General features: G+C 46.2%; 1 protein-coding gene across 9 annotated transcripts in view; it reads left to right on the top strand.

Moving 5' to 3' along the window:
• Positions 1-23,333, top strand: part of SYNE2 (spectrin repeat containing nuclear envelope protein 2) — a 440,757-nt gene that overhangs the window by 408,944 nt on the left and 8,480 nt on the right. For 7 of the 9 annotated variants that reach the window (XM_021074116.2, XM_084983049.1, XM_021074177.2 and 4 more), the window contains 9 exons: positions 7,160-7,322; positions 13,048-13,235; positions 13,719-13,869; positions 14,159-14,341; positions 15,753-15,890; positions 16,900-17,094; positions 19,292-19,574; positions 19,994-20,062; positions 20,922-21,061. In XM_021074116.2, coding sequence (XP_020929775.2) covers positions 7,160-7,322; positions 13,048-13,235; positions 13,719-13,869; positions 14,159-14,341; positions 15,753-15,890; positions 16,900-17,094; positions 19,292-19,574; positions 19,994-20,062; positions 20,922-21,061 — 1,510 coding nt within the window. The remainder of the gene's footprint in view (positions 1-7,159; positions 7,323-13,047; positions 13,236-13,718; positions 13,870-14,158; positions 14,342-15,752; positions 15,891-16,899; positions 17,095-19,291; positions 19,575-19,993; positions 20,063-20,921; positions 21,062-23,333) is intronic. The other 2 variants (XM_021074171.2, XM_021074160.2) reach the window with 1 other exon arrangement.

The raw sequence follows: 23,333 nt of genomic DNA, 5'->3' as shown, positions 1-23,333 counted from the left end.
CTAACCATAATTTTCATGTTTTACCTACCAACGTAAAGAGACCACCTGCTTTGTAATAGTACTTAAAATATTGTCACTTAAGCTCAGCAGTTACTACCATGACAACTGTGTGTTAAGATTGGTTTTCCACCCTTTGAAGAATGGGCAGGAAGATAGGTGCCTTTTTAAACTGATACCTTTTTCATTGCTCTCCTTTTGACTGTATTTTCTCAAGGTTATTTGGGAAGACCAAACAATGCTGCTAGTCAGAAAGTTGACTTGCTCTGGTCTTAGCAGGTTGCCTGCTCCAGCGGGACTGGAAGGACTCAGGGATTTTAGCTCAGGGAGGGTCAGATGTAAAGTCGGCCTCCCTGTTTCCTTCTTCCTTCCCTTCAGCCCCATCGTCCCGCCCCTGAAGCAGGTGGCTGCTGTTCCCAAGCCTGCAGAAGTGCCTTCCCCAGGGTAGGGGAGCATCCCCAGGAGACAGCAGCCATCACAGGGTCAGCAGGCTGGCGCCCAACACCAGCCAGGTCCAGTGCACTGAGCCTTTGGGGTCACCAGGGACAGCCAAGTATGTGCACACAAATTAGATGCTGCATTTGAGGAGAACTTTATCCAGATGTGCACTCCTAATTTCACTGGTCTACAGTGTGCTTACTATGTTTCAAGGTGGTAATGTAATAATGACTAAATATTGGGCTTCAGGGACCCATGAAAAATGATTCACATTATCAAATCTCCAAATGGTGCTGAGACTGAGCCTAAAAGGGTCTTGGACACAAACCAAAGGTGTTTCACTGAGCAGAGCCACTCAGGATCACGTGGAGAACTAACTGTGCATAGGGCAATAGAGAAACTTACAGATACTCACTTATGGGAAACCCTAAGAGGAGCTAGCAAGAAAAACTGCAAAATTTCTTTCTCTGCGAAGTCTTGAATACCATTTATACTACAAGATAGAAATTTTTTTCCCCTGAAAAAAAAAAAAAAGCAAAAGAATAGAGTAAATGAAGTCTCTGCCCTTCCTAAAAGCCAGGAAGCCCAGGACTAAAAAACACAGGGCAGAAAACGTCCTGGGGAAATTTTTTTTTTTTTTTTAGGAGGAAAGGAGGAGCCATTCCTCTTGGACCTGGGGGCTTCAGATTTCACTGTTGCTTTTAAACCTGAAACAGAGACATTTAATTTGATGAGAACACAAATCCCCTTCTCCGTGCCCCCAATCTAAATGTTTCTTCCCTGGGTTTATAGCACTTCATAAATAACCCAGAGCCAAGATAACACTGGGACTTTATTTCCTCTAGCGTTGCAATTCTGTAGCGTCAGAACAAAGACTGTGTGTGTGCGCGCGAGAGGCAAGAGCTGGAGATATTTGTTTATTGGAAGGGAGAAAACTGAGATTAAAAATTGCAGTTCGTGGAGAAGCAGTTCTCCCCCTTGCCTGCTGGCGTTGCTCTGGGGTGGTGAGCGGGGCCGTGCCCATGGGAGCCTGCGGGAGGGCGGCTCATGGGAGATGCTGAACCAGTGAATGGAGAGGCCGCCAGGCGGGGGAGGGGCCGCCTGGTGGAGGTACAGCCGGGAACTTGGAGGTTTCGCTCAACCTAAGGAATGATTTTTTCTCATCAACAGTAAGTGCCATTTCAGTCATCAGCTCTGCATACGGGAGGGGCGGCCGCTGTCTCTGTGTGTCTCTCTGTCTCTCGCTCGCATGTTGGTTACAATAGAAATGACGGTAGAGATGGTGGCTTCGGAGTGTGTGCGCTCAGCCATGGGGGAGGGTTCTTTCCCCGTGTCAGCAGGCGCGCAGTGTCTGCAGCCAGCCTTTGACAAGCAGGGCAGAGAAGTGAGTGTGCTGTGTGGAAAATGGAAGTCCTCTGGTTGCATAAATGCTTCAAAGAGGCGATTAGCTACGATGTATTGTAATGTTGGTGCCCTCAAATCAGGGCTTCAAGATATTCCAGTAATGATTATCTTAGTAGTAAGATGTTTAGTCATTTTCAAAGATGCAGTTGTGCAGAATTTGCACGGTGTCTTTAGCAACTGACAGCTACCCACTGGTCTGAGTATCTGCTCTTTTCACTACAAATTCAGATACTTTGACCACCTTAGTTTTCCTTTTTTTTCTTTTTTTTTAAGTTATGTTGTCCACATTGACATAAGAATTTTTTAACTTAATGCTGATCCAAAGGCCTTTGAGCATGTAGAGAATAGGACTGAAATGTAAACCACTCCATATACATAAATTTGATATTTAAAGCCTTCCTTGGACATTTTAAGACTTTGGGCTTTATACATCCAGTGATAATCACCTGGCTTGATTTTTGTTTTGGAAGGAGAGCAGGGTTTATAGGTATTAAATCCTGACCCATTGCTAGCTAAAGATAAAGGAAAATTTTTATTCACCTTGATTATTTTCTGTATTTCTACCCACATTCCCCACAAAATAAATTTTAATTTGTATTCTCTTTGGCAGAATCCTTTTTTTGCTTCGTATCATATACTAATGTTTTAGTTTTATTCTGGTCTTCCAGTAGTCCATACAGGTGAAAAAAACACTTTGCATCTAAATGTTTTGTTTCTGCAACCCTCGAACTAGCATTCAGCTCAAGGAATTAGGCTTATTTTTTCTAGAGAAATACAGTTTGTTCAAATACCTGTGTGGTTAGCATGAATCAAGCGCACCTGCAAAAAGCTTGGACCAGGGCAGCGATGGTGGGTTTCTGAAGCTGCCTTGCTGGTTGATGTCATTCAGAGCTGTGCTTGTCTCCCTGTGCCAACAGTCTGGCTTCTGAATGTGTTTCCTTGTTTCTCGATATTAACTCGGCATTTAAAATTTTCCAAGAGCAATATCAATAAGGCCTACCTCGGAGGCCGGTTTCCTGGGTTGGCAAATGGCGTGTCCTTCCTGATCTGGGAAAGATGATGGTTCGATAGATTAATGTCTGTGCAGAATTGAACGACACAGACACAGCAGTAAATCTGCTGGTTCCCAGAGTAAGTGGTAATGTGATTATCTGAGAAACAACATCTGTTTATTCCACTGGGCATTTGGGGATATTTCACCTTCCACCAGAGGTTGGGACATAGAAGCTAGTCCTGACTGGATGAATGTCTTATAGCTTCTTGGCGATCTTCTTTTCTTTCCCTCCTTAATTTGCCCTAAGTGTTTGTGTGATGGGTGTGCTTGTTTGGAACTACGTTTGCCCACTGTGGAACTGAGGTTTAGAAGCGTGTGTGTTGGAGTTCCCATCGTGGCTCATTGGTTGATGAATCCGACTAGGAATCATGAGGTTCCAGGTTCGATCCCTGGCTTTGCTCCGTGGGTTGGGGATCCGGCGTTGCTGTGAGCTGTGGTGTAGGTCACAGATGCGGCTCAGACCCTCGTTGCTGTGGCTCTGGTGTAGGCCAGCGGCTACAGCTCCGATTCGACCCCAGCCTGGGAACCTCCATATGCTTCGGGAGCGGCCCAAGAAATGGCAAAAAGGCAAAGAAAAAAAAAAAAAAGCGTGTGTGGCTCGTAGTGTGGCAGCCAACTGTGGCAAGATGGCTTAACAGTTGCGCTCATCTTTACCTTTTTCCTTTAAAATGTAATGTGACCACCTTTTTTTTCTGAAAAAGACAAATTCAAAGGTATGAGTGAACATCATTTACTCATTCAGAAGACATTTATTGAGTACCTCCAGTATTGTATTAGAATGTTTAAATTTAGATCTAAGACATTACCTTTGAATCCTTAGGGTCTGCACAGGACCCAAGACAAAGCCAGTGGTTAAATGTTTATTGAAAAGAAATAATGGAGGGGCAAAGTGAGCCCCTAAAACTCAGCCCTTGGAGGCTGGGTTCCTACACCCCAGTGTGTCCTGGAGCTGTGAGTCTAGACTTCTGATCATGTTCCCTGAAGGTGATAGAAACTACCCCATACCCCTAATATGTGCACATTAGCATGTACAGGTTTATAGGAGATGCCAGAAGAAAAAGTGCTTAAAACAGCAGCTCTGGCCAGATGGCCCAGGTTGTAATCCTTTCTCTGCCGCTTAATGACCGTATGACTGTTGTAAGTTATTTAATCTCATTGCCTCAGTTACTTTGTCTGTCAAATGGGGATGTTACTGTTGGGAGGGTTAAATGTGTTTGCTCACTTACAGGTAATGTACAACAGGCTTAACACATATAGATGTTAGCATGTTCTGTAGTTGTTTCATTTTGGTAATAATGTGTGTGAATTATAAAGCATATCCAATGTTGAAATTTTAAAAGAATGGGATAGCCATCCTGTGGTACAGTAGAAGCAAAAATAATGTATTGGGGAAATAAAAAAAAATTTTAAATAAAAAATTAAAGAACGAGTTAGCAATAGAAAGTCTAATCTTTCATTGTCGCACTCCACTGGTTTGTCTTAAGCACCACATTTTGGACATCCCTGACCTGGGGTACCTTCTCCATACTCCCCGCTCTGCTTATTGTATGCCTCACTCCTTGGGATTAGCAGGATTCAGGATCACGTCATCTCAGTATTTTTGCATCCAGGTTATTTTATTACTTGTTAGCACCCTTCATTTAAATCATTGCATTCTAGCCTTCTACTTGTAAAATAAAGGGGCTGGCTGGGATCCTTATGATAGAATAGGGTCAGGTGCTGGATGGAGCAGTGGGGGCTGCCACTCTGAGAAGAGAGAGGAGGAAGGATGAGGAAGTAGGAAGGCTATGCAGAGGCAGCTGCCCCTCGAGCCTCTCCCCTCCTTGGGAAACTTCTAGGGCAGGGCTTCTCCATCCAGAGTCTCCCAGGAAGGCAGCCCCTTGCAAACTGCATGGAAGACTTTGTCTCATGGAGCCGGCTCCAGCATTGTCTGAAGGGTTCCTTCTGTTCTCTGGGCAGTCAGGGTGACAGGACATTGGGATGAGAGGGGTGTACCTCAGAAGCCAGGGGAACAGAGGAAGGATATAGGTTACAGCTACATCCAAGCCTGGCCTCCGGATTCTGTTACTTCCTTTTTAATAAGTCATTGTGTGGCTTCGAAGGAAATTTCTCCTTGTGGTATTTGCAGTAAGAATGTAATTTGGAAAATAGACCTTTTTAAAAATTTCACGACCACAGTTTTCTGGGAATTTATCTCTGTCAGGTGCTGTGCCAGAAGCTTTCATGAGTCTATGTCTCATTCTGCCCTCTCAGCCACCTAGTGAAGGAAGGCACTGCTCTTGATGCCATTTTACAGGTTATATTAAGCAGAGCCAGAATTCATTCCCAGACCCTGACCATGGAGTCAGTGCTCTTCATCACCAGACTCCATGGCCTTCTTCTGGGTTTGCTTACCTTGTGGTTCTGTTGTGGATAAAATATTTGTAAAAGGACTTAGTGGGTCCAATGCTTCATAAATGAGGTATTATTATAGCATGTGATGCCAGTCGGCAGCAGTAAGAGCTAGTATTTTACTGAGTCTTGCCCTATGCCAAAGGTTTTATGTGCATCCTCTTGTTTCCCTCTTACAGTTGCCTACAAGGTGGATAATTTGCAGATAACATGGAGACTGGACATCAGGTTCACAGCTTATAGATGGTGCAGTGGCACTTTGACCAGGGTCTGCTCACCTCTGGCCAAATGTCACCCAGATGCCACTGCCTCTCTGAAGCTGAAGGGACCTCAGAGGCCTTTTAAGATGAGGGACTAAGGTTGAAGGAGTTTCCCTGAATCATAAAACTAGTTGGAAATAGAGCTGGAGCTAGAGGTCCACCCCAGGTCGATCTGGTCCATAGTAGGATGCAAAAAATAACAGTCATAAAAATAAAACACACACAATTGTGTGGTTTACTTAAATAATAGCGTAATAGCTCCTATGTATTTATTCAGTCACAAATGTCCACCAGCACCTCCTGCCACTAGACTGTGTGGGGAGTACTTGCCAGCCCTGTGCAGCCTGGCCAGTGAGGGCTGTGACATGATGGGCACAATGACACACACATAGCCAGAGAGCTGGGGGCTTCGGGAGCACATGGATGGGGATGAGCACGTGGGCTCCTTTTAGAGAGCAGTGGCAGATGCTCCAGGAGAAGGGAAGGAGAGCTGCTTTGTGGAGTGAAGGAACTGAGAAGGTCCGGAGTTCAAGCTGGTGGATCAGGGTAGGGCGAGGGCCATGGGGGAAGGTTTGAGCAAGGATCAGACTTGGTGGATACGAAGGCTACAGACCAAAGGCAGGTAGGAGGGTGAGGAGGGCGGCAGAAGTCTACTCCCAGGCAGTCAAGGAAGAGCTGCCATGCAGGGCAGGTGGTGAGTTAGGGTCAGGGCCATGGGATGTGGTTCTCATATACCTCCTAACAGAAGTGATGATCAGTGGATACTTTCCATGCAGCTGTTACTGGAAGTCTCTGGCATTAACTCAAGAGCCACAGGTCACTAGAACAAGCCCTCACTCGCTCTGCTTGAGTATTTTCACATTTTCTTTCAACATCTATGTGGAAATCTTTCCCTCAGCCCTTGTACCACGTCCCTGTTGACGTGCCAGTAATCCAAGCTATTGACACCATGTGTGTATCCATGTCCCATCAGTGGGTTGGTGAGGTACATGGAGCTGGAACTGCCCTTGCGGATATTCTGGGTCCCCTCCCCCCTTTTTGGCTGAGGCGGCAGCCCCACAGTGGGCTGGTTCCATGTGAGAGCACCCCCTGTCCCCCAGGCTGGACACAGTGGGGTCTGGCACAAGCTCTGTACTGGCTCAAGTTGAAGGTCCCATGAAAAACAAGTGAACCAGGTGGATACAGTCTTTACCCATCAGCGAAGGTCCCTGTCTGCTTCAATCCTGGTGACTCCCAAGACAGAAACTGGATGGAAGTGACATGTCATTATCTTCACCTTGAAAGAAAGAAATAGCATCTCGTGTCTCCTCTGGAGCCCCAGATGTTCTGGGTGTCATCTCAGGGGATCCCACCCTGGGAATGATAGGCTGTCACATTTACATGGGTAGATTAACTTTTAGTCCATTTGAAAATCAACCAGAACAGTAATTTTGTAAAGGGTCTCATTTTCTGTAAAAACTCATCTCAGGGGACATGAGCATTGTCCTTGCTATAAAGTCAACCAATGATGATTTCTGTCTAGCCTCCAGCAAGCACTCCTGCGGGCATGTTCTTTGCACCACTAAACATTACACTTTTGTTTTCCATCTCTTTTTTTCCCTGCAAATATGCTTAGGGTGAAGAAGCTGAAGGAGACCTTTGCTTTTATTCAGCAGTTAGACAAGAACATGAGCAACCTCCGCACCTGGTTAGCTCGGATCGAGTGTGAACTTTCCAAGCCTGTGGTTTATGATGTCTGCGATGATCAGGAGATCCAGAAGAGGCTCGCTGAGCAGCAGGTGGGGAAGTGAGAAGTGGGCTCTCATCATCGCGTGGCTGTACATGGGCTCCACTACCTCAAACCTTCCCCGCTATGGTTGTGTGTTTTATCTGGTCCACATTTCATAACATGGGGTTGTTTTTTTTTTTTCCAGAGAAAGCTGACTGCCTGTTCGTGTTTTTGGGGATTGGGGGTGGGGTGCAACTAATGTTTAGGACGCAGACATTAAGCTTTGTGTAAATAGAGTTTTTTTTATTTTGTATTTTTCTTCACTTTGATTTTTGTTTTAATCAATTTAGTTTTGGAAGGCATAATTCATAATTTTTCCAACCAAAGGTTTTTGGGGGATAGTACTTGGTGTGTCTGATAGAGCTTCAGGGAAAAAAAAAAAAAAAGGCAGTGAGAGGGTAGTTCCTGCTTGCCTTAGAAAGCCTCTCCTGCAATGTTCTGGGAGTTTCAGTCATCAGGTCTATGTCTCTCAGCCAACCTGGGAAATTCCATAGTGTGAAAACCCTGGCCCTAACCTGATGGGTGCTCTTGGGTCTCACTGACTTACCAAAAGTCCCTTCCTGCCCTGCCTGGGCTCACGTTGACATGCTCACTCTCATGTGTAGGGCCTGAGCTTGTCTTTACTTTTCAAGCAGTTAAGTTTCTTTTATTCTTTGAGTAGCTTTTCTTCACTTGTTTTTCTCAGCCTTGAGAGCGGATTCTGTTTTAACCACATAGGCATTATGGTCGTCATCCAGTTTGCAGACCTGTATCTGTTTTCTTCACATTTCCTCCAGAGCTTCGGTGTTTGTTGTCTGTCAGCACAGCAGGGCGATTCGCCTGCAAATAGCAGCTGCTTAGGGGCAGAACCAGGGCTGAACCTTTTTCATCAGACTCTTATCAAGGCCAGAGGCCACCCCTTGATGATGAATTCTCTTGGGTTGAGGTCAGTCTTTCTCATGGTAACAAGCAACATCTCACGCTACCATGAAATAGTGCTAAGTATTTGATAGTCCTCTCGACTTAGATCTTTATTTAATCCTATTACGATTACTGTTTGAATAATGCCTGTTCTCGGATTTTCAAACTAGTATGATTTAGCAATGCTGCAAAGTAAAAATACTGGTTTTTCCACTTAGCCTCAGAAATTTAAGTACGGCTTTTTTATTTAGGTCATCGAAATTCTGTCTCTGCTTTTTGGAGAAATGAATATTGATTTAACTACCATGTTAATGGACATTACAAAGATTTTAATGCCCTTGTCAGTACAGTCACAGCTACTGAACATTATTGGCTTCATTTTGATACAGGATTGATCTATTAGGTTGAACTTCTTGAGCAGTCTCTTCATAGACAAGGCCTTGTGAATAACCATTTACCTTAACTGGTGAGTTTTTTTCAGGTAACTAGAACAGAAGCTGACAACATTTTTCCTCTTAAAGAATGACTGGCTAAATTTGGCAGGGACTAATAACGTGTGTTAACATTTTGTAAATCTGAAGTGTGACAAAACGTCATTAAATTGCAGGGAATTTATTTCCAGGAGTGTGCAATTTGGTGCAGCTGCCCTTCTCTCGACCATGTCTGTTCCTGTACGGAAACCATCTTTAATTTCAATCTGGTTGATTTGGAGGTTTCCTCTTTAGAATTCAGAATCACTGTCATGAAAGTCTTATCCCTCAGTTACAGAGTGCAATTATGGAGCTAATGTTCAGGACTGCCATTGCTGTAGAGAGGAGAGATGTTATATTAATATTCTATCGCACTGTCACAAATCACCACAATTGTAGCAGTTTAGCACAGAGTTATCATCTTGCAGTTCTGGAGGTCAGCAATCTGACCCTGGGCTCAGACCACAGCGTCTGCTGGGCTGCGTTCCTTTCTGGAGCTTCTAGGGGAGAATCCCTTTCTTTGCCTTGAAGTCCTAGAGGCTGCCTGCATTTCTTGTCCATGGTCCCCTTCAAAGCCAGCAATGCTTCATCTCTCTGTGCCTTTCTCCCTCAGATTGGCTCTCCTTCTGCTTTGAAGGACCCTTGGGATGCCATTAGGCCACCCAGATAATCCAGGATAATCTCCCTGTTATAAGGGCAGCTGATTGGCAGGTTTAATTCTCCTTTGCCCTGTAACCTAGACAGGTCGTGGGGATAAGAACATAGTGGGGGGGTGGGGGGAAGGAGGTTGAGGGGGGGAGTGTGCTGATATTCTGCCTACTAAAGATGTCCTGAGAAAACCTTTAGTATTCTTATTTAAAAAAAAATTATATCTGGAGTTCCCATTGTGACTCAGTGGTAACAAACCCGACTAGTATCCTTGAGGATGCAGGTTCGATCCCTGGTCTTACTCAATGGGTCAGGGATCCAGTGTTACCATGAGCTGTGGTGTAGGTCACAGATGCGGCTCCAATTTGATCCCTAGCCTGGGAACCTCCATATGCCACAGGTGTGACCCTAAAAAGTAAAAACAAAAACAAAAACAAAACAAACAAAAAGTTATAACTAAACCCAGACCTTGCATTTTCCACCCAAACCAGAAAATGTGTCACACGTAAAAATTCTGTATGGGCCATTTTTTAAAAACCTGACTTGTGTTTCTGTCACTAATTTAAATATAATAAATTGCTTGATTGCTTCCAGAAATAAGACCCAAACATCTGGGATCACCTAGTAAGTAGTGCCTCTGCCAGAGCCCTCAGGCCCTCAAAAGTGATTAAGAGCCACTCATCATGATATCCTTGGGGGTCTGGTGCAGGTAGAGTCAGATCTTCTCCTCTTTGTGTGAGACTCCTTAGGTAATGAGAGTTGTATTGTCATTCCTGTAGAATTCATCATCTTCAAAATATGAAAGAAGTGGTGGCCACCTTTGTGATGCTTTTAAACCACAGACCGTTTTCACTGAGTCTTCAGCCTCTCTCTCCAGTTTTCTTTAGTTTCCTGGTTCCCTGTAAGGGCCTGATGGTGGCATGGAGGGTTAGGTACCCCCACTCCCTGTAATTACCAGTGGTCCCCTCCCTAGTGGGCCAAGTCATCTTCATGCCAACCCCCAAATCCTTCCCAAGACCCCAACCCCCACCCCCGCAGAACTTGCTTGCTACCCCCAGACCTTCCACCAGAGGCATTCTGAAGCCACCTCCCAGGGCCCCCACAACCACATGATTTTCTGCCCTCTCAGCCAGGTTTTCTTCTCCCTCCCCTTTATCTTGTTTTTCTAGTTTCTTTTGTATTCTCATTCTTCCTAGCTGCATTCTCAGCTCTAGTTCCTTCCCCATCCCCCTCACTGCTCCCTGACTGCTGGTAGCTCTTCGCCAGCTTCAGTGCTCAGTGTCACCTGCTCAGGAGCAGAACAAAACGAACAGGCACCTCTGTTTCCAGAACCGTTGGTGAAGTCTTTCACATTGTTTGATGTTGTTGCTTAAGTCCCACTTCATATCTGCATTTGAACAGTTTTGAAATTCGGTCCTTATGCAGACTCTGACCTCAGTGGGCACAGGTGGTGGGATTATTTCAGTTTGCAAAATGTTACTTGTCCAGTATTTCAGTGGTTTGTGTTTTAAAATATGGTCCACCGGAGTTCCTCTCATGGCTCAGCAGAAATGAATCTAAGATCCATGAGGTCACAGGTTCGATCCCTGGTCTTGCTCAGTGGGTTAAGGATCCAACGTTGCCATGATCTGTGGTGTAGGTCACAGACACAACTCAGATCTGGCGTTGCTGTGGCAGTGGTGTAGGCCAGTGGCTACAGCTCCGATTAGACCCTAGCCTGGGAACCTCCATATGTGGCCCTAAAAAAGATAAGAGTAAATAAAAAAATATGGTCCCCCACTTTGTATTTTACAAGGCAACTCACTAGTTCATACTTCAATATCAGCAGGCCATTCTTTTAGAGTTTGTTTTGGGAGTTTTGAAAAACTTGGGACTCCTTTTTAATCAAGATGTTGATGGTCCTTTGTAAATTATCATAGAGCTCATTTCTTGCTGTTGTTTACCCTTTATAGTTATCAGGATTTTTTTTAGCTGTTTTATTCAAATGTGCTAAGTAAATAATGTAGAGGAGCTGCAAAGAGGCTGTTAAAATACGTGGCATTCATGTTTATCCATAGACTGGACTTTTTGAATGCTTTTCAGCCATGTCCTATCCACCCCTACCAGGGGAGGTCGGGGGCAGGTTGTCACTATTACCCATTTAGCACCAGCATTAAGATTCCTTCTTTATTACTTTGGCGAAAAAAGTTGAAAGGGATATTTATCAATACCTGTAAATTTTAGAAAGCCTGTGGCAATTCTTTGAACAGGCAAGAATTCTTAAACCTGGAGTTTTATTTAAACCTAATAATTATAAAGCTTGTCATCCCCTGACCCCAAGAAGGCTATTCCCATTGCAGCATTTCAGGCAGTTGTCCTGCACTTCAGAGCTTTAAAAAAAAAAAAATCACCTGCGTATCTCTCTCCATAGGACAAACTGAAAAACACACTTTCTTCTGAATGTAACTTTGAGGTGCTCACTTTTCATCAGTTAGGACCTATGTGGAACTGCTTGATTTAAAACGTGCTTTGAGTGTTACCATTTTCTTCTTTCATTTCTGCCTGGATGTCGAATGATCTAAATTGTGCATTTATCAGAGGAAAAGTAAGGAAACATTAGTCGTATCTAGTGATCCAATCATAAGCTCCAAAATTATTAAATATCAAAGTGACCTGGGATGACCTTCATGCTGCCTTGGTGCAGACAGGGGCAGGCACTGTTTATAAAATCATCCTTCCTGTAAAATAAACTTCATTGAATCCAGGGAACTTTTATAGCTAGCAGTGGCTTATTTCACTTTGTCTTCCTCTTTCACTTGGGTACTAAGTAATTTGGTACTAAGATGGGTGGTGTGGTCACATGTCATGCATGCATCACAGAATCTGGCTATCAGGAGAGGCCTCAATCATGCAGGACCCCCCCCCCCCGCCCCCGCCCTGCCGTTCTGTGCAGAAGAAAAATTCTCTAGGTGATAACTGAAAATGCTGTGTTTATTCTTCAGCAAGTTTTCCACTTTTTCTATGACCATACCTTTTCTCTTGGTGAATGTTCTTTGTTCTGAGCCAGTCTTACTGTCCTCACCATGGCACAAGATGCCAGAGACCCTACCCACTTTCGGAGCTGCAGCCACAGCTGGACCCCCTTGTTGGAGGGCAGATTCTCTGCCCCAAATTCTTTCCTTGGGCCTATGAGCCCTAGGCTGGGCTCGGGGGTGGGGTGGGGGAGGCTCTGGACCCTGGGCAGCTGCATGCACATTTTGGTGGGGGGTGTCTGTGTGCAGATAGCACAGAGGCCTCTGGAGACTTAAGAACTCTGTGACTGATAAAATGGTAAGAGTTTCTGTGGCTGACATCTTACATCCTGTTGGAGACAGTTTTCTGAGAAAAACCTCCCCAAAACTAGGTCTGAACTGGGGGCCTGGGGACTGGTGGTGTAGAGCAGACCCTGTGCCCTCCCCAGGTCTGGGGTAGTGGGCTCTTGGGATGGACCCCCACTCTTCCCACCCTTTCACATAGTTCAACAAATCCGTCCCCTTGTTGCCCTTAGCCAGGCCTTGTGGCAGGTGCCACAGCACAGGGATCCATGGAGGAGAGAATCCACCTAGCCCAAGTCCCAGGTAGAGATGCTCGCAAGACCATGTCCCCCAGGCTGGAAGAAGGGTGGGGTCATTGGGGCTCCTTGGATGCCGGCCCCCTACCCTCCCACTTCAAAGTGCCTCTTCTCTCCCGTTGGTGTAGGACCTGCAGCGAGACATCGAACAGCACAGTGCGGGGGTGGAGTCTGTGTTCAATATCTGTGACGTCCTCCTGCACGACTCGGATGCCTGTGCCAATGAGACCGAGTGCGACTCCATCCAGCAGACCACCCGGAGCCTGGACAGGCGCTGGAGGAACATCTGTGCCATGTCGATGGAACGGCGGATGAAGTAAGGACCCAGCAGCCCTGGGTGTCTTCAACGTGGTCCTCCAGCCCCTGGTCCTCTTTAGATCTATTAGGCAGTGTTCTGTCCCCTTCACTGAGAGACATGCCAAGAGTTGGAGGGATGGCTCAGTAGGTGTGACCAGTGCTCATGAAAGGAGTCGTTCAAGGAAAATAGAGTCAGGGCCATGTCTCCCCTAGTCGGGCATAACACGTGTGGCCGCTGTCCTTTAGGTAACAGAGGACACCTGTCTCCTGCTGGGCCACCTCCGTGGAGCAGGAGTGCCCAGCGGCCTGCCACTCCCGGGAGGAGGGTGCTCTGACCAAGAAGTGATGTGTCCCTGGTTATTTCCTGGAAAGGATCAGGGTCTGTGCTCCACTCATGCTTAGTGCCAATGCCGGGGGGTTGGCAATGGGACCAGTCCCAGGAGAAAAAGCCGGATCAAAGTTCTGGCTAGTGGATGGCGTTGAGTTTCTTTTGTTCCATCAGAATTGAGGAGACGTGGAGGCTGTGGCAGAAGTTCTTAGATGACTATTCCCGCTTCGAGGACTGGCTCCAGCCGGCCGAGAAGACGGCGGCCTTCCCCAATTCCTCTGCTGTGCTCTACACCATTGCCAAGGAGGAGTTGAAGAGGTTTGAGGTGAAGACCCTCCCCAACCAGCGCTCCTGGTAACCAAGGACGTGGCGGGCCAGGAGTGGCTGAAATGACTTCCTGTTGGTGGCAGGCTTCCCCCACCTCTGGCCAGGGCTGCCCTGTCCCCAGCCTGTCATCAGCTGCTTTGCGGCTCCGCGGGGGCATCACCAGTTATGCCAACCACTATGCAGTGAACTTGAAAGCCTGTTCTTCCGTTGCGGGGCAGTTTGGGGCTGGGGGCTGGGTCTGGAAGGGCTTCCCTGGCGCTTTGGCTTGACAGTACCCTGTGCCACAGGCCTTCCAGCGGCAGATCCATGAGCGGCTCACGCAGCTAGAGCTCATCAACAAGCAGTACCGGCGCCTGGCCCGAGAGAACCGCACTGACACAGCCAGCAAGCTGAAGCAGATGGTGCACGAGGGCAACCAGCGCTGGGACAACCTGCAGAAGCGGGTCACGGCTGTCCTGCGGAGACTCAGAGTAACCCCTGCATCCCCAGGGCATATGTAGATGTTCAGGGTGGGGGTTGATATGCGATATCAGGCCTGTAACAAAGCCACAGGTGGAAGAGTCATCAACTGTCTTAATCTGCTTCCAGCACAGCCCTCCCTTTTGTTTAAGCCCAAAGCCTCCTTTTTCTTCTTTTTTCTTTCTTTTCTTTTTTTTTTTGAGAAATTATTTGCTTAAGAACAGGCTTCTTGGGCAGAGCCTGTTTATGGGATTTGTGTTATTAAACACATCTCTTTTTTGGACTTCTGCCACCCTTGAGGGTATGCATGTTAGCTCACATATGTCCAGAGTCTGGGGCACCACTGTTACCAGGCCTGACAAAGGTGCCTCTCGGGCTGAAGAGGGACCCTTTTGGCCCATCTCCCACTTTGGTGTGTCTTGTTGGTCCCTGCACTTCAAGGGGATGAATGGAGCCCCCCCACTCCCCCCCCCCACTCCCGGATTGTAGAGCTTGGGGGCAGTGCTTATCCTCTCGATTTCAGAGCTTGGTGATGAACCTCAAATGTTGGGGTGTAAACAGTCACCTTAGATTTCTGTAATTCCCAGGACATCCTATGTCCACCTTTGTGAGCCCAGGTGTAAACTGACAGGATGGGTGTGGGTTGTGGCTGCAGGAAATGATTTTAATCCTTGCTTTTGTTCTCAAAGCAGGGTGTTCTTGAAACCCTCCTAAGAGGAAAATTGGGTGATTTTTTTTTTTTTAACCCTCTCAGGAGGAAATTGCTAACTTTTCAGACAACCCCCTTGTATTAATTTCTTTATCTTCTGCTGATTTGACTGTGACCAGCTTAGACATTCACCTGGCACTGAATGCTATGTTTGTCTGAGAATCAGCTGCCCACCTATCAGCTGATAACCTGACAGGCATCCTTAATTGGAGGTGATAAGTCTGAGTTTTCTTTCTTTAAGAAAATACATTCAGAATTGTATCAGTGAAGGCAAATGGGTGTTAGTCCAGGCCCAACCCCAAGATCAGTACTTTTATATCTTGGAGCTGCTAAATCCTTCTGTCAAGCCTAAGCTCCTGCAGAAGTCTAGGTGCCCAGCCTGCACTCTGAGGAGGGTTCCTTAAAGGATAGATTGGGAAAGCCACTGCCTTAGCCTGGAGAATTAGAGAATTTCAAAGGCTGAAAGAATCCTAGCATCACAGTCAACATCCCCATACCTTGCTTACCAGCAAAGACGCTGAGACTCAGAGAAGTTAGGGGCTTGTCGGTTTCACACAGCCAGGGCAGACCTGGGCTCTGGACCCCACCCGAACTCCCGAAGACCTCCTGTGTCAGGGCTACTCCAGGTATCCTTTGCCCTCTGCTGAGAGAGACCTCGCTGTTTGTCGCTCACTCTGCCCTCAACACAGACATGATTTTATTCCCTCTCATAGCATTTCACCAGCCAGAGGGAGGAATTTGAAGGCACCAGGGAGAGCATTTTGGTGTGGCTCACGGAGATGGACCTGCAGCTGACCAACGTGGAGCACTTCTCAGAGAGCCACGCTGATGACAAGATGCGCCAGCTGAACGTAAGGCCTGCTTCCTTAGTGCCTTCTCAGAGAGCAGGCCAGGCACAAACTCTACCTGACACCCTAAGAGCATATGTCAGAGCTTTGGAGCAGCCAGCCTGCATCCACTTATATCTTGCTGGGTTATCATGAGCAAGGACGCTGCTTCTTCAGTCCCAGGGTCATTGGAGCCAGGCCCTCTATTCTCTTGGTCATTTATAATCATCCAAGGGGAGAGTGTGCTTTAGGTTCCAAACAAAACTTCGTAAGAAGCTGTTTCTTCACCGCTTGAGTCTGAGTACAGCCTGGGGGGTTTGAACAGGAGGTAACTTGTTCTCAAGAATGGGTCCAGGGAGTTCCCTGGTGGCCTAGCAGGTTAAGGATACAGCATTGTTACTGCAGTGGTTCGGATTGCTGCCATGGCTCAGGTTCAGTTCCTGACCCAGGAACTTGTAAATGCCACTGTGTGTAGTCAAAATAAAAAAAAAAAGAGTGGGGCCAGACACAGATGTCTTCTCTCCCACTGTCACAAATGTCTGTGTTACACTTCAATTGCTGTAATTTTCTCTGTGGCTAGATTTTTTAAGAGGTTGAGAAATGGAAGTTGCCTTCCCTGATAAAATGGCACCAATGACCATCACTGTTGTGTCAGCCCAAACAAGTGCTGGTCGGAGGGTTGGAGATGGATGATAGGAGATTTTCTGTTTCCACCAAGTGTCAATAAGGCAAAGCCTGTTCCTCACACCCAGTGACAGTGGATGTCCATCCATGTCAAACTTTTGAAATTATTTTAATTGAAAAAGTCAGTGCCCTGAACAGGGAGGAAAAAAAAAAATATGTACGATTGTTTTAAAATAAATCATGCCTTATTTATTTATTTATTTTTCGGTCATACCCATAGAAGTTCCTGGGCCACAGTTGCGACCTGTGCCACAACTATGGCAGATCATTTCAAATTCTTTATGGTCATTTAGTTAAAAAATGATGATGCTTGAGTTTGAAATCTTTTTGTGTCCCATATTCTAAATAGGGTTTCCAGCAGGAAATTACATTAAATACTAACAAGATTGATCAGCTCATCGTTTTTGGGGAGCAGCTGATTCAGAAAAGCGAGCCCCTGGATGCCGTGGTGATTGAGGATGAGTTGGAGGAGCTGCACCGCTACTGCCAGGAGGTGTTTGGCAGGGTCTCCCGGTTCCACCGTAGGCTTACCTCCCCTGGACCGGTAAGGGGACCACCACCCACACGGGCCTCCTCTGCTCTCTGAAATTGATGTTAGACTCTTTTAAAGAATTGGGAAACATACTATGTGATGATTAACAGTGATTTATTTTATGGTTAAAAAAAAGCTTGTTTTTGTTGGGGGGAGGGTTTTTGAGGTTTTTTTTTTTTTAATTAAAGTATAGTTACAATGTTGTGCCATTTTTTTAAAAGTATAGTTGATTTACAATGTTGTGCCAATTTTTGCTGTATAGCAGAGTGACTCCTTCATGCTGTATATACATTCTTTTTTAAAAAAATATTATTTTGCATCATGGTCTATTTTGGGAGATTGGATATGGTTCCCTGTGCTATATAGCAGAACCTTGTTACCTATCCATTCTAAACATAATAGTTTGCATCTGCTAACCCCAAACTCCTAGTGCATCTCATTGCACCTCCCCCTCCCCCAAAAGCTGTTTTTTTGTTTTGTTTTGTTTTGTTGTAGTATAGTTGCTGGACTATATTATGTAAGTTACAGGTGTATGATAGAGTGATTCACAATTTTCAAAGGTTATGCTCCATTCATAGTCATTATAAAATATTGACTGTATTCCCCATGCTGTATAGTGTATGCTTGGAGCTTATTTTATACCTAATAGTGTGCACCTTTTACTTCCCTCCCCTTCCCTTGTCCCCGCTGACAACTGCTAGTTTATTCTCTGTCTCTTGAATCTGCTTTAAAAAAGTTCCTGTTGTGGCTCAGCAGAAACAAACCTTATTAGTGTCTGTGAGGATGTGGGTTTGATCCCTGGCCTCACTCACTCAGTGGGTCAAGGATCAGGCATTGCTGTGAGCTACGGGGTAGGTCACAGACATGGCTCGGATCTGGTGTTGCTGTGGTGTAGGCCAGCAGCTGCAGCTCCCATTTGACCCGTAGCCTGGGAATCTCCATGTTTTAAGGGTGCAGTCCTAAAAAGAAAAAAAGAAAAAGGTGAGTTGCAAAGTGTTCTTTTCACTGTTACCAATATAGAGCCAGTACTTACTTGGAAGCTCCCTTTCCCAGTGGAAAGGAGTTCTTGCTCGTCTTACCACTTCCTACAGGCTCCTGAGCACAGAGCAACTCTGGCCTGTCATTGCCCCCAGGATACCTTGATGACTGTTCTGGTTTTGCTTCCTTTAGTCACTTGGGGGTGTATTGGCCTTTTCCTTTTCTGTCTTAATATTTTTGCCCTTTTGGTGCTTTGTTCTCACCTTTGAATTGCCCAAAGCACCAGCTGTGATATTTCCTCCACAAAGGACCTTTGGGAAGTTCAGGTGGAGTCAAGGATGTTATTCACTGCCTTTCTGTGACAGGAGCTTCAGTGGGAACCACTGACCAACGTAACTGGCCATCTTTTCTATTTTTGTGTCGCCAACTGGCCAACTTGAAACATAATTTTTTCAGTGAACTAGCCTCAAAAATTGCCCTCCAATTTCCTCATTTTAAAATATAGCCAATTGCAGTCAGGTTTTTTGTTTTTTTTTTTTAATTTTTATTTTTAGGGCTGCACCCGCAGCATATGAAGGTTCCCAGGCTAGGGGTCAAATCAGAGCTAGAGCTGCCAGCCTACACCACAGCAACGCAGGAACTGAGTTGCATCTGCAACATACACCACAGCTCATGGCAATGCCAGATCCTTAACCCCTAGCAAGGCCAGGGACTGAACTTGCATCCTCCTGGATACTAGCGAGATTCGTTTCTGCTGTGCCGCAACGGCAACTTCCAGTCATTTTTCTTAGGGTCACTGAAGAGAGGATGTATTCTATATTCTGAACAGGATTGAGGTGTAAAAAGAAAGAATCTGGTCCCTGAAGGTGTGAATTTCATCTAGAACATTAACGGCCCTTAAATTTTTATTTTTCTGGCTTTTGGATGAACCTGCCATAATTTTGCCATTTCCTTATTTTTATATAAAGATATTTCATGTAGATGATCAAATTTTAGGTTTTCCTGGAAAAGAAAGTAGAATTTTGAAAAATACAGAGTCTAGGCCTCACACTTGATAGTCTGCATTGGAATAACCACACACAGGGCCCGGGAACCTGATTCCTTGTCAAAGCTTCCTCAGAAAGGTGGGTGGACATTCTCAGTAAGTGGTGGCCCGGCCAACTTGCCGTGCTCCTCCTAATTGCAGACGGCTATGACTGGGTTAATTCTGAAAACTGGGTGTGCCTTCCAGGGGTTGGAAGATGAAAAGGAGGCCTCTGAGAATGAAACAGACATGGAGGACCCCAGAGAGATCCAGGACGACTCTTGGCGAAAACGGGGAGAGAGTGAGGAGCCCTCAGCCCCTCCGGCCCTTTGTCATCTGGTGCCCCCGGCGCCAGGGCCTGAACGCTCCGGCTGTGAGACCCCAGTCAGTGTGGACTCCATCCCGCTGGAGTGGGATCACACAGGGGACGTGGGAGGCTCTTCCTCTCACGAAGAGGACGAGGAGGGCCCCTTCTACAGTGCACTGTCAGGTACGTTCCCAGCCCTGGGGTCCAGGCTTCCTGCGTCGACCCTGACCACCTGACTCCCTGGGAGTCGGCCCACTCCTAGGACCAGTGGAACAAAAAGGAAAAATGTACAAAGTCCAGCTCGGGACACGAAGGCTATTCCCTGATGGCCCTGGGAATCCCAGGGGCTCATCTGTGACTTCTCAGAATATCAGTAGACTGTCTTTGTTCTTTCTGTGTGGTTCCGCTCCCCCACCACTGATTATGATGGTCAGGAATTGACTGAAAAAAATCATTTTTTTTTTTAAGCTTTTTAGTAAGAGCAGATAAAGGGTAGTTACTTTTTTCCTCCCAGATGACAATGTTTCTACTGTTTTAACTTAATACTTGGGCATTCATCTACAGACGCCTGCCGTGAGGAAAATGACATTGTTCTTTTTCAGATGTAGAAATCCCTGAAAATCCTGAGGCCTATCTTAAAATGACCACAAAAACTTTGAAAGCGTCTTCTGGTAGGCCCCTGTCCATGCATGTGTCTCCACATGGCAGCATCCTGTGGCCCACTCTGCATCCTAAACCTCGCTCCGTGTCATGTCTGATCTTTGCCTTCTGTGACACCATGCCCTGGGTCCTCGTGTCATGGTGTATTTGCACTGCCATACTCACACATACAAAACCCGGCCAGACCAGCGCAGTCTCCATGCCACCCACTCTTTCCCCCAGGCCTGTGCAGAGGGAGTTTTTCATGGTGCCTTCTCCAATGTCTATTTCCCCTCCATCTAACCCAAGTCCTTTGGCATGGGCCAGGCTTTCTTCATGGTGCCTTGGTTTGGAATTACTTCCTTGCTTATGGTGATTTTCTGGGAAGAGGTGGGGCGGTAGGGGTAGGGATACCGTTGCCTCTGCTGCAGGAGAAGACACCTTTCTTTTCTTGATGTGCAGCTCTGTCTTTATTCCCATTCCCATCCCTACCTGAAGTGGTGCGTAGAGCCAGCAGCAGCCTTTTGGTCCCCAGGTCCATCCTGATGGTCACGCTGCCCCACCCCATCGCTGACAGCCTTGCTGCCAGAGCCCCCACCTCTAGAGACCCTGGCTCCAGCAGGCTGCTCACCCCGCAGCAGATCGTATGTTTGTTGTGTTCCGTCATGAACCCATCTAGTGAAGGCCCTGTGTCGCTCGGTTGCATGAGTCTCATCTCATTCCCTCTGGAACATACTGACATGTTGCAAATGTGCATGCTTTGCAAGGAAAGCTGCAGAACTCATGTGATACTATGACCGCACTATGTTACCCATGACCTTTTTTGTGTAACTAAACATGAACCCTCTGGTTGGAGAGAGTGGACTGTCACTTGGCATGTTTTTGTTTCAGGTAAATCCATTTCTGAAGGCCACTCGTGGCATGTTCCTGACAGCCCTTCCTGTGCCAAGCGTCGCTACAAACAAATGGGAGGTGATAGGAATGTACAGCCCATTGCCTCCGATTCCAGCACCCCTTACAAACCAGCCTATGTAAGTCTTAACCCCACTGAGAATATGACCCATGTGTATGAGTAATAGTTAAAATTTTCAAAGAGAGATTGTGGTATATGCTTACTCCCCAGGCATAGTTGAAGCTGGTTTTCCCATGGTGACAGCATCTCTTCTGAACTGTCCCAACTTCATTAGAACTCTGGCAGAAATGCTAGGCTTAGCCATAGGTGTCTGGCCAAACACCTTCTTTCAGTGTAGACACAGTGTGACAGTGATATTGCTGTTGAGTTAGTCATCCGTGCAAACAGCAGAAAAGCAGTGCGCTGGCTTTCCTGAGCTGCCCCTGACCTAAACCTTTGCTTTGCTTTTAATTTTCTTTATTATAGTTGATTTACAGTGCTCTGTCAATTTCTGCTGTACAGCAAAGTGGCCCACTTACACATATATACATGCATTCTAAGACCTTTGTTATATTTGCCTTGACTATAGATCCTTTTCAAAAAATTGGGAAGTTCCCTTTGTGGCTCAGTGTGTTACCAACCCGACCAGTATGCATGAGGATTTAGGTTCAATCCCTGACCTTGCTCAGTGGGTTAAGGATCTGGTGTTGCCATGAGCTGTGGTGTGGGTCACCGACACAACTTGGCTCCCATGTTACTGTGGCTGTGGCATAGGCCGGCAGCTACAGCTGCGATTCAGCCCCTAGCCTGGGAACTTACATATGCTACAGGTGCAGACCTAAAAAGCAAAAACAAAACAAAAAATTGTAACTTCGTATTCAAAAAAATTGGACAGTGTACTATGGTGGACATGGGTTTGACTCCCAGCCCTACCAGTAAATGCTCTAGGGCCATAAACACCTCACCTGGCCTCCGTAAGCTTTCCTAACCTGAGGATAAGCCTACCTTACATCATCATTGTTGGCATTAATGTGTTTGAAGGTGTAAAGAAGGCCCTCAGAAGTGGTCACTATTATTATTATCATTGTCATCACTACGATAGCTGGTTTGTTATTGCTGTTTATACCAGGAACTGTTCTTTCTTGGTTACAGTTTCCTCAGGCAACATGAGTCCTTGGCATGCTCTGACTCTGCAGCTGCTGGAGGCCAGCCAGCCTGGGATTTCATGTTGGACCCAGATCATTCTCAGTACAGAGAATTAGTGACGAGCAAGTTGAAATTAAAATGTCTTGTACATTTTCTGTGTCATCTCTTGGAGAAATCATAAATGATGTGAGCATGACTAGTTAATCCTCAGAGTATCCTCTCTGTGTAAGAATTGACTGTCGCTAGATAGTTGGCAAAGACTCTGCCTACCCATGGTCAGATCCCAGTCATTTGATAATGGATATCTGTGCCCAACTCAGAAACCTTCCTCTTGTTCAGCAAGCAGTTGTCACTTTCAATCTGTTCCTCTGTGGGTGTAGGACAAGACCTATTAGCCCTGGGAGAAAGGCCCCAGCACCTCGTCTTTACCTTATATCCAAGGTCAGGTGGTCTGGCCTCTCTTGGTGACTGAGTTTGTGTTCCTCACCTGGTCCCTTTCAAAAGCTCAGCCCGTCTGTGTGTGTGTGTGTGTGTGTGTGTGTGTGTGTGTGTGTGTGTGTGTGTGTGTGTGCGCGTGTGTGTGTCTGTATCTGCACGCACGCACATGCACAGCCACAAATCTAAAGGGTGGTTTGCTTTTTTTCATTCCACACAAGTAGGCCTTATGGACACAATACAAAGAAAAGCATGACTTTTTTCTAAAACAGATACATTTTCAGAAAAGCTGGGGACAGCAGCAGCTGCCCATTGATAACGGAAGAGTCAATACTTGCAGTGAGAGATAAATGCTTGATAATGAGTGACTGTAGGAAACAGATGTGTCCTCTGTGTGTTCCCAATTGCCAGTGATAATAATGCCAACCAGCTCCACAGAGTGGCTGAGGCTTGGGGGAGAGTAACTAAAATTTTGTAAAACACTGCAAATGTAAAAGTGCTAACATAAAAACAGTCTGGTAAGCTCAACGATTGTTTGTAACTCTTTTTGCATGGTTCATTTGAGGAACGTTAGCCTCAAATCAAATCAGGCCATTTTATTCCCAATATTGACATCTCACCTACGTCCCCCTCCCTGGGCTTCCGCTGAGGCTTTATTCTGCCCTCAGCTCTGCATGCTTAGAAATGCTCCCTGGACACTGAAGCACCTCTGTATTACCAGCCAGTTACCCTGTGAAGAGAAGGGCTCTCATCATTTCTCACTTGTTAATATGAACCAAGACATTCTTTAGACAGCCTTTAAGAGGGAAGGGGAGGAAATGGGATGGTCT

Source organism: Sus scrofa, chromosome 1 (genome assembly GCF_054392235.1).
Source record: "Sus scrofa isolate SSC_HxYL_T2T_F1_AM1 chromosome 1, Sscrofa_HxYL_maternal_Yorkshire_Landrace_v2.0, whole genome shotgun sequence".
NCBI classification, from domain to species: domain Eukaryota; kingdom Metazoa; phylum Chordata; class Mammalia; order Artiodactyla; family Suidae; genus Sus; species Sus scrofa.
Note: the sequence above shows the minus strand (reverse complement) of the source record. Positions and strands in the feature narration are given on the sequence as shown.